Genomic DNA, 16,389 nt, shown 5'->3' with positions numbered 1-16,389 from the left:
TTATAATGAGTTTATTATTGTTATTTTAAAATGAATATTTATATTTTTTCAGTTTTACTTTTTAATTCAGTAAATTATATAACTCCCAAAACAAAAGCTCTTTGAGGTCCAATCATTTTTTCACGTCTAAAAAGGTCCTTAGGCCAAAAAGTTTGAAAAGCATTTAACTAAATCACATCACTTTTGCTGCTCAAAACCCATTACCTACAGAATAAGTCCAATTTTCTCAACAGGATATTCAAAAGGGCCTTACCAAACCTTGACATAATTTTTACAAGAATCATTTCCCATAAAATCCCATTATGGTATTCTCATATCTTAGGCTCCAGGTGCATATAAGTGATGTGCTACACCGCGATATATTTTTATATTTCTAGTAACTTCGTTATTTCCTCCCTTCTAAATCCTCTACCTATTTCCCACCTTGGCCTGTTAAAATCTTACTCATCCATCAAGATCAATACTAATTGTCCATGTCCAGCAAGTTTCTCATGACATCCCCCAGGCAAACCTAATAAACCCTGGGAAAATTAAAGTTATACAAAGTAGTTCTATATTGAACACCATTTGTTCACACAAGGTCATATCTGCCTTGAAGTGGAAGAAGTAGTTTCATTCACCTGCTCTTTTACTGAGTATTACCTATGCCAGGCACTGAGGTTCTGCCATCCCTGAATTTACTATCTGAAGAAGACACATACAAAAATTTAAATAATGCCTGTAAAACATTTAGCACAGTGCCTGGGACACTGCTGAAAGAATGTAGTAAGCATTAGCCAGCATTAAATAATTGCACTACAATAACTATACCAGTGATGGAGAACCTATGACACGCGTGTCCGAGGTGACACGCAAACTCATTTTTTTGGTTGATTTTTTTTGTTAAATGGCATTTAAATATATAAAATAAATATCAAAAATATAAGTCTTTGTTTTACTATGGTTGCAAATATCAAAAAATTTCTATATGTGACACGGCACCAGAGTTAAGTTAGGGTTTTTCAAAATGCTGACACGCCGAGCTCAAAAGGTTCGCCATCACTGAACTATACCATGGCTGATACACATCACAAAGAGCCAGAAAGGAAGAACTTTCAAAAGAAGGAGCAGTGAGGGAAAGCAGAGATAAAGAAGCCCTGCAGTAAAATAGAAGGCAAAGTCACGGATACAGGTAAGCCCAGGAGCCTCCAGCTTGTGAGGAAGTCAATTAAAGATTAGTGAAAAAACTGTAGATGACACAGATATCAGAAATAAAGAATTACTTTGATGGGCTGGACGGACACAGCTGAGGAAAGAATTAGTAAACTTGGATATACATCAATCAAAATTTCCAGAAAAAGATTAGGAAAAAAGATAAGATCATCCAAGAGCAATTATTTCTCCTTCTTTGGTTTCTCTTTAGTATTTTCATTGTTCTATAATTTGCTAGTATTAATTTGTAAGTTATTTTCAAGTATCTAATTAATTACTGTTTTCAACAAACTTAAAATCAAGAAGAAAACAATGTTTGACAAATAGAGTACCTGACAGAGGGTGTTCTTGGCCCATGATCTCTGGAATCCATTACCCAACCAACATGACACTCCAGAGGGGGATTTGTACTATGTCTTGTTTTTCTCTTTCTTGGACTCTAAAGAAAAGTCAAACATTGCAATAACTTTCACTAGTATGAACTTCTGAAGTAAATTAAACCCCTCTGACTGTAAACCAACTCAAACATTTTCATACTGTGGATGACACATTATGAAATCATATGAAGTCACAAAACTCAAACTATCACATACAAGTTACAAAACTTAACAAATAAGGCCCTTGGCTAGACTTCAAACTAAGGATGAAAGGAAATACAACTTAGCATAATTTTCCATTATACCTTATGATCATCTTTTATTATACTACCCACTGTACAGTAGTTATTCCTAACCTAAGAAAGTATTACTATAGTAAAACAGCATTTTAAATGAATTCTTACAAGCTAAAATACACATTTTTAAATGTGATATAAACTACAAAGTCTCATTTTGTAATGTTAAAGGATACAGAATGTAGGCTTTATATTCCTGGTTGTTTTGAGTACCTTTATATCAAGGGCTTTTGATTCTTTAACCACAGGATAAAATCTTGGTGTTTTGTTTGGATCTTGTAACCTGGGTGTTCGGGGTGTTTTGGGTATCCTTGCAGGATAAATTCTAGAAGATTCTGGAACTGCTGTTGGCAGTGAACAGACTGTTGTTGAAGATATTTCTGAAACAACAAACAGTTTCTGAGCTAATTCATCAGTCAAATCAGCAAAATAAAAAGCTACTAATAATATTTGGATGCTAGAAAAATATTTTACTTTGAGAAAAAGGGTAATTCTGAAATTCTCTACTCTCAAAGGATTTCTTCATTGGAAACAGTTCAAATATATAAGAATAAAAGTTTAAAAAATCACTTGTTTACAAATTACCTAGCTTTTCTAAATTTTAATTTTGCTGTATCATTTTCTTTTCTTTTTTTTTTTTATTAAAGAAAAACAGCCTGGAGCCCACCTTCCCTAATCACATTTTACTTTTCCTCCTCAGAGATAACCAGAGTCTTAAGTTTAAGATTTTTATCAATTATTATACATGTAATAATATTATTTTCCATAATTAACTTTATATATAAGTGACATCATACTATATGTATCATTTTGAAAGCTTTTCCAGTCAATATTTTGTTTGTGACTTGAATAGTCATATGGTTTATTCATATGACTGCAGAATATTATGCTGTTATACAAACATATCAAAATGTATTCATTCTCCTGAACATCCACATTTATGTTATTTCTAGTTGAGTTTTTTGGGTTTTTTTTTTTTTTTTTGTATAATCAATACTTCTGCACTGATGGTTAAAGAACCTGTCTTCTAGTACAGGTATGAGCATATTTCTAGTGTTCATATCTGAAATGGAAATGCTAAGTCAAATGGCACAAGCATCTACTGACTTACTTAAATACTGACTGCAAGCTGCTTTGTATAGTGGCTTCATCAATTTATAACCCCACCAATTTCACACCCTGGTCAAGACTGGGTTTTGTTCAGATTTTTAAGTATTTTTCCATCTCATGAGATTTAAATGGTATTTGTATTTCCTTGGTTACTAGTGAAGTTGAGCATATTTTCTTTTTTTTTTTTTTTTTGAGCATATTTTCATATGCATAGTTATCACTCCGAGTTCCCCTTTTGTGAACTTTCCATTCACATCCTTTGACTGTTTTTCTATTCATTTGTTTCACTAATTAGTTTGTGAAAATTCTATAGCAAAATACTAAGTAAGCAAGTACATGAATTAAGTAGTAATGTCAAAAGTGTAAGCTCCAGCCCGCTGGTGTGGTTCAGTGGCTGAACGTCGACCCATGAACAGGAGGTCACAGTTCAATTCCTCCTCAGAGAACATACTTGGGTTGCGGGCTCAATCCCCAATGTAGGGCATGCAGGAGGAAACCAATCAATGATTCTCTCTCATCATTAATCTCACTCTGAAATCAATAAAATACATCTATCATCCATCTATCTATCTATCTATCTATCTATCTATCTATCTATCTATCTATAGTTTTTTAAGTGTCAGCTCCAGCCTTCGCCAGAGATGCTCAATTGATTAGAGCAGTGATGGTGAACCTTTTGAGCTCGGCGTGTCAGCATTTTGAAAAACCCTAACTTAACTCTGGTGCTGTGTCACATATAGAAATTTTTTGATATTTGCAACCATAGTAAAACAAAGACTTATATTTTTGATATTTATTTTATATATTTAAATGCCATTTAACAAAGAAAAATCAAGCAAAAAAATGAGTTCGCGTGTCACCTCAGACACGCGTGTCATAGGTTCGCCATCACTGGATTAGAGCATCGACCCTTACACCAAAAGGTGGTGGGTTTGATTGCTGGTCAGGGCACATACCAGGTTGCAGGTTTGATCCCTGGTCTGAGCATGTGCAGGAGGCAACTGATCGATGTTTCTCTTTCACATCCCTGTTTCTCTCTCCCCCTTCCACTCTTTAAATATCAATTTTTAAAAATGTAAGCTCCATTCCTATATGATTTTTCTTCAGACTTCTTTAGATTCACACAAAAATCTTTCGTTCATTCAAATATTGAGTGCCCACTATTCTAGACACAAGTTTGTAAACTCAAAAGTGAACTTACCCACTCTATTAGCTTGTCTCCCTGTCTTGCCATCTCCCCTCCCAATCCACTTTCTGTACTGTTACCAGACTTTCCTGCTTTTGTCATCTCTGCATATTATCCATTTATTGTTTGATTTATTAAATTAAAATTTATTTTCTTATAGATCATCCTATTAGATGCTAAGGCTGTCTCAGTGCTTCCCTAAAAGTAAGGGCCACAATCTTTTATTAGTGCACGAGTGCCAATAATAGCATTTAGAAAAAGTATATCCCCACCAAATGACTGATCAACTTAACAGAATTGTATTAATGCTGTTTTTCCTTATTCCAAAAATATAATCTCAAGGATAACATTATGATCTTATACTGAAATATATGTAAAAATCAGTGCCTTTGTAGAAGATCTAGGAGCAATAACAACCCAGAAACAGAAAGTTTCCCAGAAACCAGACTATAGTCTTTAAATTCCATTTCCTACTGACTTGATCTGCTAGAAGAAATAAAGTCTGGAGCAAAGCATAACATGAGCCTGGAAAATCTGGAGCAAGATAGCAATGAGGTTAATAAAGAAAATACTGCCCAGCTAGTATGGCTCAGTGGTTGAGCATTGATCATGAACCAGGAGGTCATGGTTCGAGATTCCCAGTCAGGGTACATGCCTGGGTGGCGAGCTTGATCCCCAATAGGAGGCATGTAGGAGGCAGCCGATCAATGATTCTCTCTCATAATTGATGTTTCTATCTCTCCCTCTCCCTCTCCCTTGCTCTCTCTGAAATAAAATAAAAACATATTTTTTTTTTAAAAAAAGAAAAGACTAGCTTAGGTCATGAGGACACAACAGAAAACTTAAGGGTACCCCACTAGTAAAATGAAGTGATCTGACCACTAAAAATAATGACTGAAATGAATTAAACATATCAAATAAATAAGCTCTATAAGTTCATAATGGCACTTTACAACTTAATCATATTTGTAGGTTGCTGGGACACCAACTTATTCAGAAAATTGATACATTGAATAAAAAAGAAAGAAACAAGTATTTGCCCTTCCTTTCCTGTAAAAATTGAGTATCAGGGTAACCAAAAAATTGATGAGTATTCTTTCAAGAACTGAAGGTAAGGGGTAAGAGATCAACCAAAGGACTTGTATGCATACATATAAGCATAATCAATGGACACAAGACACTTGAGGGTAGGGGAGACTGGGGGAAGGTCAAGGGAGGGGAAAAAGGAGACAAATGTACTACCTGTTGTAATATTTTAAGCAATAAAAAAATAGTAACGACAATAAATAAATAAATAAATAAATCAAAAATTAAAAAAAAGAACTGAAGGTAAGAAATACAGAAGGAATTTTTTTTAAAAAAAGACTACTGTACTACTGTAAATCTGCATTTAACATCATCAATAGGTTCTGTGACTTTAATCGAAACAACATATAACAAAAACGACTTTACCACAGGCTCATTTATATAGACAAAGAGTTAAGTTCCTATGGTATCTTATCAACATTTTAACAAATGATGTTCAATGAAATGACATTATTCAAGGACCTACTGTATATTGCAACTTTAATGAAATATAAAATCTAGGGAATATTCATCAATGACTGTATAAAACCAGTTGGTAAAACACAGAAGGGAAATTCAACACTGAAGACATAAGCCATGAAAGAAATAATTGATAAGGTGGACTTCATTAAAATTAAAAATGTATGCTCTGCAAATGAGACTGTTAAGAGAATGAGAAAACAATCCACAGACTGAGAGAAAGTATTTGCAAAGACATAGCTGATAAAGGACTGCTATTCAAAATAAAACAAGAACTCTTAAAACTCAACAAGAAAACAACAAATGCTGGTGAGGATGTGAAGAAAAAGGAAGACTAGTTTCACTGTTGGTAGGAATGCAGACTGGTGCAGCCACTATGGAAAACAGTATGGAATTTCCTCAAAAATTTAAAAATGGAACTTCCTTCCCTTGACCCAGTGATCCCACTTCTGGGAATACATCCTAAAAACCCCAAAATTCCAATAAAAAAGAATATATGCACCCCTATATTCCCAGCGTTATTTACAATAGCTAAGATTTGGAAACAGCCCAAGTGCCCCCATCAGTAGATGGATGGATAAAAAAAAACTGTGGGACATTTATACAATAGAATGCTATGCAGCTGTAAAAAAGAGGGAACTCTTACCCTTTGGGACAGCATGGGCAGACCTGGAAAATATTATGCTAAGTGAAATAAGCCAACCTGAGAAAGACAAAAATATAACATGATCTCACTTATTTGTGGAATCTAATGAGCAGAATTAATTGACCAACAAAATAAGACCCAAAGCATCGAGGCACAGAACAGACTGACATACCTCGATGTGGGGTTTTGGGGACAAGAATAGATAAACCAGAGAACTTATATACTTACAGGCATGGCCCATGGACACCAGCAATAGGCTGGTGAAGACATGGGCAGGGGGTGGGGGGAGGGGACTGGGAGGATGGAGGTAAAGGGAGGGAAAAGGGGAGATATGTGTAATACTATCACAATAAAAAGTTTATTAAAAAAAAACAAACATGAGTCAAAGATCTAAACAGGTATCTTAAAGATGTAGATTGCAAATAAGCAAATAAAAAGATGCTCCATGCCGAAACCGGTTTGGCTCAGTGGATAGAGAGTCGACCTGCGGACTGAAAGGTCCCAGGTTCGATTCCGGTCAAGGGCATGTACCTGGGTTGCGGGCACATCCCCAGTGGGGGGTGTGCAGGAGACAGCTGATCGATGTTTCTCTCCCATCGATGTTTCTAACTATCTATCCCTCTCCCTTCCTCTCTGTAAAAAATCAATAAAATATATTAAAAAAAAAAAAAGATGCTCCACATCATATGTCATCAGAGAAATATGAATTAACATGAGATACCACAACACACCTATTAGAATGGCCAAAATTCAGAACACTGATATCACCAAATGCTGCAGAGGATGTGTAGCAATAGGAACTGTCTCTCATTCATTGGTGATGGGAATGCAAAACAGTACATCCAGCATGGAAGATAGTTTGGTGGTTTCTAAACCTATACATACTATCCTAATATGCATACTAAGCCTAATATGCAAATCAACTGAATGGTGGAACGACCGGTTGCTATGATGCCCACTTACCACCAGGGGGCAGACACTCAAAGCAGGAGCTGCCCCCAGCCCACAGGCCCCAGGCCAGCCAAGGTGGGTGCCAGCAGGGGCCCCCTGGTCGCCCTGCAGATTGGTCCTGATCGCTGGCCAGGCCTAGGGACCCTACCCTTGCACAAATTTTATGCATTGGGCTTCTAGTTATTATATAATCTAGTAATTGCCCTCCTTAGTACTTACCCAAAGGAGTTTAAAACTTATGTTCACACAAAAACCAGCACATGGATGTTTATAGCAGCTCTATTCATAATTGCCCAAACTTGGAAGCAACCAATACATCCTTCAGTAAGTAATGGGTAAATAAATTGTGGTACACCCAGACAGTGGAATGTTATGCAGTGCTAAAAACAAACGAGCTATCAAGCCATGACAAGGCATGGAGGAATTTTACTGCATATTACTAAGTGTAAGAATCCAATCTGTAAAGAATCTGTAAAGGCTACATACTGTATGGTTCCAACTATCCAACATTCTGGAAATGGGAAACTATGAACAGTAAAAAGATCTGTGATTGCCAGTGGGGTGGGGGGAGGGATGAATAGACAAAACAGAGAGGATTTCTAGGGCAGTTAAACTATTTTGTATAATTATATGGTAGATATATTTCATTATATAACACCCTAGGGACATACAACACCAAGAATGAAACTTATGTAAACTACTAGAGGCCCATTGCACAAAGAGATTTGTGCAATAGGCCTTCCTTCCCCTTCACTCCGGCCACAGCAGAGAAGGCCAGCCTCGAGGCTTCTCCGCTCCAGCCACAGCGGAGAAGCCAAGGCTTTTCAGTCTTCAGTCATCTTCAGTCTTCAATCTTAAGTCTTCGCTGGGGCCAGAGCCTTCAGTCTTTGCTCTGTGACCGCATATGCAAATTAACCGCCAGCTTTGTTGGATTAATTTGCATACGCATCCTGATTGGCTGGTGGGCATAGCAGAGTGACACCAATTTGCATGTTTCTCTTTTATTAGTGTAGATAGATTTTGAGTGATTTCTACAGCAATGAAAATACTAATGTAATCCTATATAATAAAAGGATAATATGCAAATTGTCTCCTCAACCTGTAGTTTGACTGGTAGTTTGGCCAGGGGGCAGGGGCAGGGCAGCCTGCCAACCGCCCACGGCCCCTCCCCTCAGCCAGCCTCACCCCCAATTGGCCCTACCACCCCTATCGGGGTTGGGGCCGGCCAGCCAACCTTCTGCGTCCCCTCCCACTGGCCAGCCCAGCCCAAATGGCCCCGATCGGGGCTGACCCGCCAGACCCTACCCATGTACAAATTCGTGCACCAGGCCTCTAGTAATATAATAATGGATACACTTTATTGTAAATTTGTCCAAACCTATAGAATGTACATCACAGGTAAACTCTAATGTAAATGATGGACTTTGGTTGATTATGATTTGTCAATGTAGGTTCATCAATTATAACCAGTATACTACTCTGATGTAGAATGCTGCTATGTGGAAGCAACATCCTTCACCAGATGGGTGATGGCTATGCCAACTTGGGGGCTTGGAGTACATAGGAAATTTTTGTGCCTTCCTTTTAATTTTGCTGTGTGCCTAAATGTGACAAAAAAACAACAAAAAAACAAGTTGAAGGGAAACTATATGATGAATCAGGCTGGTAACATGTAAACCTAATGATCAAATCAATCAAAACACCAGTAAAAGTGAGCCTGAAAGACATTGTATGATGTAATAGAAGTAAACAACTGTGCCTAAGAAACAATCTAGCCACCAGAAATAAAAACCCTGAATATACTAAATCCTCTATATCTAAATACCAATTCCTAAGAAACAGAAGAAATAAATAAACATATTAAATGATATGAAGATACAATCAAGTAAATCATAAGAAATCCATGACAAATTAACCAGTTTCTTTGACAAATCACTGGCACAGAAAAACAAAAGACAAATTATTATAGATTAAGAATAACTTAATGGTCCTATTAATCAAATGCAATAAGTACACCTTGTTTGGTCCTGATTCAAACAACTGATTTGAAAAAGATATATTTTAGTTTAGTCTGTGTGGCTCAGAAGTTGAGCATCTACCTATGAACCAGCAGGTCATAGTTTAATTCCAATCAGGGCACATGCCCAGGTTGTGGGTTCAATCCCCAATAGGGGGCATGCAGGAAGCAGCCAATCAATGATTCTCATCATTGATGTTTCTCTCTCTCCCCCCCCCCTCCCTCTCTGAAATCAATAAAAATATATATTTTTTAAAAAGTAGTTAAGATAGTAACAGGTACAAAAAATATCTATAGATAAAAATTTTATTGCTATAAATATAAGTGATTAAGGAACAAGAATATATTAAAAATTTTTAATCATCTATAAGCCTCAAGTGACATAAATATCATCTAGATATTAGAACTTCTTTTTAATCAAAATCATGGGCCATCTCTTGCACATAAATGTCCAAATAGCATTTTTCGTAATAGCCAAAACTTTCTGGAAAACATCCAAATATTCATCAACTGGATAAACAAAATGTATCTGTCCATATTACAGAATACTACTTAGCAATAAAAAAGGAGCAAAGTACTGATAGATGTTACATGAATTAACCTCAAAAATATAACTGAATGATTCCAGTTAAATAAAATTTCTAGGAAGTACAAAATATACAGACAGAAAACGGATCACTGGTTACTTCAGAATGAAGCTGTGTGTTGAAATTAATTACAAATTATCACAGGGAACTTTTTAGCATGATAGACTTGTACTAAAACTGAATGGTGGTGCTGGTGCACAACTATACAAATTTACTGAAAAGCATCAAACTATATACTTAATGTGGGTTAATTTTATGGTATGTAAATGATGCCTTAAAAAAACTGTAGAAAAACAAAAGATTAGACCATCTGCTCTTCAAGGAACCTCAATTGTGATTGTTTACCACACAGTTTCTGCTAAAAGTTTATCAGAGAAGACTGATATTTCAGGGGACTAGGCTAAAGCACTGATTTTCAAATTGTATTCCCAACCAGTGGTATCAGGATGGCCTGGGAACTTGCTAGAAATGCATAAACAAGAAACACTGGATACAGAGCCCTTTAATTTGTTTTAACAAGTTTTACCAGTGACTCTGATACTTGATAAAGTTTAGGAACTAGTGCACTAAGGGGTGTGCTAGCTAATCTACTACGTAAGATTTTCCAAAATTTATTGTTACAAAATCAAATCAGTTCACAGCTACATACCTGGACCATGTGAAGCTTGCCCATAGTACTCATTGTCTTAACGGACAGAAATTGTCTTTATAAAAACAGAACATTATTTTATGCTTTTTATGTTCACCGAAGGCTGATAATTAAAATGCTACATGCCCTGCAGGGTGGCTCCATTGGTTAAGCGTCATATCATGTACCAAGAGATCTCTGGTTCAATTCCTGGTCAGGCCACATGCTGGGGTTGCAGGCTACATCCCTGGTAAGGGGTGTGCAGGAAGCAGCCAAGTGGTGTTTCACTTTCACATCGATTTTTCTCTCTCTCTCTCCCCCTCTCTCTAAAGAAGAAAAAAAAGAAAAAGAAAAGATGCCACATGACAACTGCCACTTTATTTATTTTTTTAATAAATAAAATGCCACTGAAGCAGAACTCAGCAAAATTTTTGCTTTTCCAGTCATAAAGTCTAGGAGAGAGAAAGAGTGCAGAGATAAAAAGCTTTTTGAAGATATTAATAGCCCAGACACATCACACTCTAAATCCTTAAAACTTAAAATTCTTGAAAGCAACTGGAGAAAAATAACTAATGTATCAGTAAGATGGATAACAGAAAGGAAAATTTCCAATCACTCAAAAATTAATACATTCGTAAATAATCCATGGATCAAAAAGCAAGTTTCAAGAGAAATGAGAATACTTTGAAGAAAAGAAAAATTAAAATATAACATATCAAATTTGTAAAATGCAGTTAAAAGAGTGCTTAAAGAAAAATATGTATGATTAAATACCTAAGTAGAAAAGTCTCATAGCAATAATATAAATTTCCTTCTTCATATCAAAATTGGTGTAATACACCTAAACAATGCTTAAAATGTATAGTATTAATTGCTTATAATAGGAAAGAAGCCAATTAGGAAGGAGGACATTATCACCCGAACGCCGATTAGGAAGGAGGACGTTATAACCCGAACGCTGATTACGTTTCTAGTCTCACCAACAGAACGCTGTCCCACGACACCAACAGATTAAAATGTGGAGTGGGGGAGAAACCAAGATGGCGGCATAGGTAAACACCGAAGTTTGCTGCCTCAAACAACCACTTCAAAAATACAACTAAAAGACGGAACGGACATCATCCAGAACCACAGGAAGGCTGGCTGAGTGGAAGTTCTACAACTAGGAGGAAAGAGAAAAGCATACCGTGACCCAGAGGAGGCACAGTGCTGAAGTGAAATACTAAGGTTCGGAGTGCATGCGGAGCGGGCTGGCGGCTGAGGGCGCGGTTGTCGTTTTCAATCGGGAGGGAGTCTCAGGCTCTGAGCTCCAGTTCCGGGCGAATCTCTAGGGACCCAGACTCATACAGGAGAAGCAGGACTGTCTGGCATCGGTCAGAACCCTAGGGCAGCTTTCTCTCCGAGGTGCTTGCAGCGATTACCGGGACACTGAGAAGCAGAGCCTCTGAGGGCAAGACTGAGAGCAGCCATAATTGCTAACCCCGCCCTGTTGATCCCGTGGGACCCGCCCCCCCCAAGCCCTGCAGGGAGGCTTTTGCTGGATAGCCTCAGGCAAAGGCTAGATTAGCACCTCCCTAGAGATCCAGGAGCTAGGAAGCCCAGAGGTCAGGCTGGGAACATCCAGTTTGCAGCTCCGTGGAACCATAAAAGACACACTCAGGGGGCAGACTCAGTGAGCACCAAAGCCCCATTGAAGCAAGTCTAGCCCCAGAGGGGTGTCTCCAGCACAGAAGTTCTCCCACTGCAGACACAGCTGATTCTCACAGCCAATCGGGCTGGAGGTCAATTCCTCACAGTGATAACTACAACAATCAAGGCTTAACTACAACAAGACTGTGCACAAAGCCCACAAGGGGGTGTACCAAGAGTGTCTACCTCAGGTAATTGGGACACTTAGCACAGAAAGGCACTCTATCGACACAGCAAAGCATAAAAAATGCCGAGACATAGAAACAGGACACAAATGACAGAATTGGAGGAAAGCAAACTGTTGGATATAGAGTTCAAAACCACACTTTTAAGGTCTTTAAAGAACTGTCTAGAAGCCGCCGATAAATTTAATAAGGCCCCTTGAAAAGACTGGTGAGACGGCTGATAAATGTAGTGAGATCCTCAAGAAATCTAGTGAGACCCTCGATGTTGTGATAAAGAACCAACTAGAAATTAAGCATACACTGACTGAAATAAAGAATATTATACAGACACCCAACAGCAGACCAGAAGGTCGCAAGAATCAAGTCAAAGATTTGAAATACGAAGAAGCAAAAAACACCCAACCGGAAAAGCAAAATGAAAAAAGAATCCAAAAATACGAAGATAGTGTCAGGAGCCTCTGGGACCAGCTTTAAGCGTACCAACATCCAGATTATAGGGGTGCCAGAAGATGAGAGAGAGCAAGATATTGAAAACCTATTTGAAGAAATAATGACAGAAAACTTCCCCTGCCTGGTGAAAGAAATAGACTTACAAGTCCAGGAAGTGCAGAGAACCCCAAACAAAAGGAATCCAAAGAGGACCACACCAAGACACATCATAATTAAAATGCCAAGAGCAAAAGACAAAGAGAGTAGCCTAAAAGCAGCAAGAGAAAGAAAGTCAGTTACCTACAAGGGAGTACCCATACGAATGTCAGTTGATTTCTCAACAGAAACTTTGCAGGCCAGAAGGGAGTGGCAAGAAATATTCAAAGTGATGAATACCAAGAACCTACAACCAAGACTACTTTATCCAGCAAAGCTATCATTCAGAAGTGAAGGTCAGATAAAGAGCTTCACAGATAAGAAAAAGCTAAAGGAGTTCATCACCACCAAACCAGTATTACATGAAATGCTGAAAGGTATCCTTTAAGAAGAGGAAGAAGAAGAAAAAGGTAAAGATACAAAATATGAACAACAAATATGCATCTATCAACAAGTGAATCTAAAAATCAAGTGAATAAATAATCTGATGAACAGTATGAACTGGTGATTGTAATAGAATCAGGGACATAGAAAGGGAATGGACTGATTATTTTTGGGGGGGGCGGGAAAGGGGTGTGGGGGTGAAAGAAGAGATTGGACAATAATCATGCACCTGAGTCGGCCTGGTGGTCAAATCCCTCTAGTGTTAACTACAACAATTAAGGCTTGGCTAGAACAAGACTGCGCACAGAGACCACAAGGGGGTGCACCAAGAAAGCATAAAAGATGCGGAGACAAAAAAACATGACAGAAATGGAGGATATGGAGCTAAGAATCGCAATTTTGAGGGCTTGCCATAAATTTGTGCAGAGCCTCACGAAAACTAATGAGACCCTCGATGCTACGATAAAGAAATTAGAAAGTAAGCATACACGGACTGAAATAAAGAATATTATACCCAATAGCAGACCAGAGGAGCACAAGAATCAAACCAAAGATTCGACAAAAAACACCCAATTGGAAAAGCATAATGAAAAAAGAATCCGAAAGTGTGAAGATAGTGTAAGGAGCCTCTGGGACAGCTTTAAGCGGACTAATATCAGAGTCATTGGAGTGCCAGAAGATGAGAGACAGCAAGATATTGAAAACCTATTTCAAGAAATAATGGCAGAAAACTTCCCCCACCTGGAGAAAGAAATGGACTTACAAGTCCAAGAAGCGCAGAGAACCCCAAACAAAAGGAATCCAAAGAGGACCACACCAAGACACATCATCATTAAAATGCCAAGAGCAAAAGACAAAGAGAAAATCTTAAAAGCAGCAAGAGAAAGAGGCTCAATTACCTACAAGGGAATACCCATACGACTGTCAGCTGATTTCTCAACAGAAACTTTGCAGGCCAGAAGGGAATGGCAAGAAATATTCAAAGTGCTGAATACCAAGAACCTACAACCAAGATTACTTTATCCAGCAAAGCTATCATTCAGAATTGAAGGTCAGATAAAGAGCTTCACAGATAAGGAAAAACTAAAGGAGTTCATCACCGCCAAACCAGTATTATATGAAATGCTGAAAGGTATCCTTTAAGAAGAGGAAGAAGAAGAAAAAGGTAAAGATACAAATTATGAACAACAAATATGCATCTATCAACAAATGAATCTAAGAATCAAGTGAATAAATAACCTGATGTACAGAATGAACTGGTGACTATAATGAATCAGGGACATAGAAAGGGAATGGACTGACTATTCTTGGGGGGGAAAGGGGAATGGGAGATTCGGGAAGAGACTGGACAAAAATCATGCACCTATGGATGAACTCAGTGGGTGGGGAGTGAGGGTGGAGGGTGGGGTGGGAGCTGGAAGGAGGGGAGTTATGGGGGGAAAAAAGAGGAACAAATGTAATAATCTGAACAATAAAGATTTATATAATAAAAAAAAAAATAATCATGCACCTATGGATGAGGACAGTGGGTGGGGAGTGAGGGCGGAGGGTGGGGTGGGAACTGGGTGGAGGGGAGTTATGGTGGGAAAAAAGAGTAACTAATGTAATAATCTGAACAATAAAGATTTAATTAAAATTAAAAAAAGAAAGAAAGAAACAAACAAACAAACTAGAAAAGGAGTAGCAAAATAAACCCAAACCAAGCAGAAATATTAAAGATTAGAACTGAAAATAGTACAACTAGGAAAAATAAAGTATAGATCAACGAAAACAAAAGATTTTAAATATATATATATCAAATGCAAAAATTTAACTCTCAATATGATCAAGCCTTTGTAGCAAAATAATACTTATTGAAAATTCAGGACCAGAAAACAGGTTAAATGAACCCATTAGGATGCAATCCGTAAAATCCAGAATGTGAAAAAAATTCTACAGTATAAACAATCCCATTTCTTCAACAATAAATTGCAAGGAAAAACAATAATATGAACCTATAGACTAAAAGAGCCATATCAACCTATTACATTGTTTGGAACTTACATGGATATCATTTTTTAAAAACATGATGAATGAGGAAATTTGAAAACTAAGTATTCTATATTAAGAAATCACTGTTAATTTTAGCCCTAGTCAGTTTGGCTCAGTGGATAGAGCGTCGGCTTGCAGTCCCAGGTTCAATTCCAGTCAAGGTCACATGCCCAGGTAATGGGCTCCATCCCCAACAGGAGGTGTGCAGGAAACAGCCTATCAGTGATTCTCTCTCATCATTGATGTTTCTATTTCTCCCTCCCTCTTCCTTCCTCTCTGAAATCAATAAAAATCCTACATATTAAAGAGCTAATATGAAAATGGTCATCACACCCTCATGACACTGTCACAGCTCTGACACTCAACACTGGGGAGAGAGGAATGGGGATCAGCCAGGCACAAATGAGCTCGTGAGAGTGGAATGGGGACCAGCCAGACTGTAGCCTGGGAGAGGGACAAGCTGCCCACCCCATAGTCCTGGGCACCAGCGGCTGAGCCTGTACCCATGGCCCAGGAGAGGGACAAGCAGCATGTCCCGCGGTCCCGGGCAACAGTGGCTGCGCCTGCAGTCCAGGAGAGGGACAAGCGACCCGCCCGGCAGTCCCGGGTGCCAGCGGCCCAACTCGGGAGAGGGACAAGCCGCATGCCCCGTGGTCCCGGGCACCAGTGGCCAGGGCTGTGACCCGGGAGGGGGACAAGCCACCCGCCCCGTGGTCCCGGGCGCCAGCGGCTGCACCTGTGGCCCGGTAGAGCGACAAGCCGCCCGCCCACAGTCCCCTGCAGCTGCAGCTGGCCCAGGCAAAGCTGGCCTGGGTCCTGGATGCCTGCGGCTGGCCAGAGGGAGGGAAGCCCGAGTCCCAGGTGACTGCAACTGGCCGGAGGAAGGAATCCTGGGTCCTGGCTGCAGGGCAAGGCAGAGACAGTTAGGGGCAATCAGGCCAGCAGGGCAGCAGCTAGGGGTGATCAGGCCAGTAGAGGAGC

At 38.8% G+C, this 16,389-nt stretch overlaps 1 protein-coding gene across 1 annotated transcript in view; it reads right to left on the bottom strand.

Moving 5' to 3' along the window:
• The window catches only part of LARP1B (La ribonucleoprotein 1B), a 92,034-nt gene that overhangs the window by 11,524 nt on the left and 64,121 nt on the right, over positions 1 to 16,389 (bottom strand). Inside the window, 3 exon segments of the mRNA XM_070415166.1 lie at positions 1,524 to 1,630; positions 2,078 to 2,244; positions 6,352 to 6,408. Of these exon segments, the coding sequence (XP_070271267.1) occupies positions 1,524 to 1,630; positions 2,078 to 2,244; positions 6,352 to 6,408 (331 nt within the window).

Source organism: Myotis yumanensis, unplaced genomic scaffold, assembly GCF_028538775.1.
Source record: "Myotis yumanensis isolate MYYU_CA2020_CCGP unplaced genomic scaffold, mMyoYum1.0.hap1 SCAF_5, whole genome shotgun sequence".
NCBI classification, from domain to species: Eukaryota; Metazoa; Chordata; class Mammalia; order Chiroptera; family Vespertilionidae; genus Myotis; species Myotis yumanensis.
This window is presented reverse-complemented; position numbering and strand designations above follow the sequence as displayed.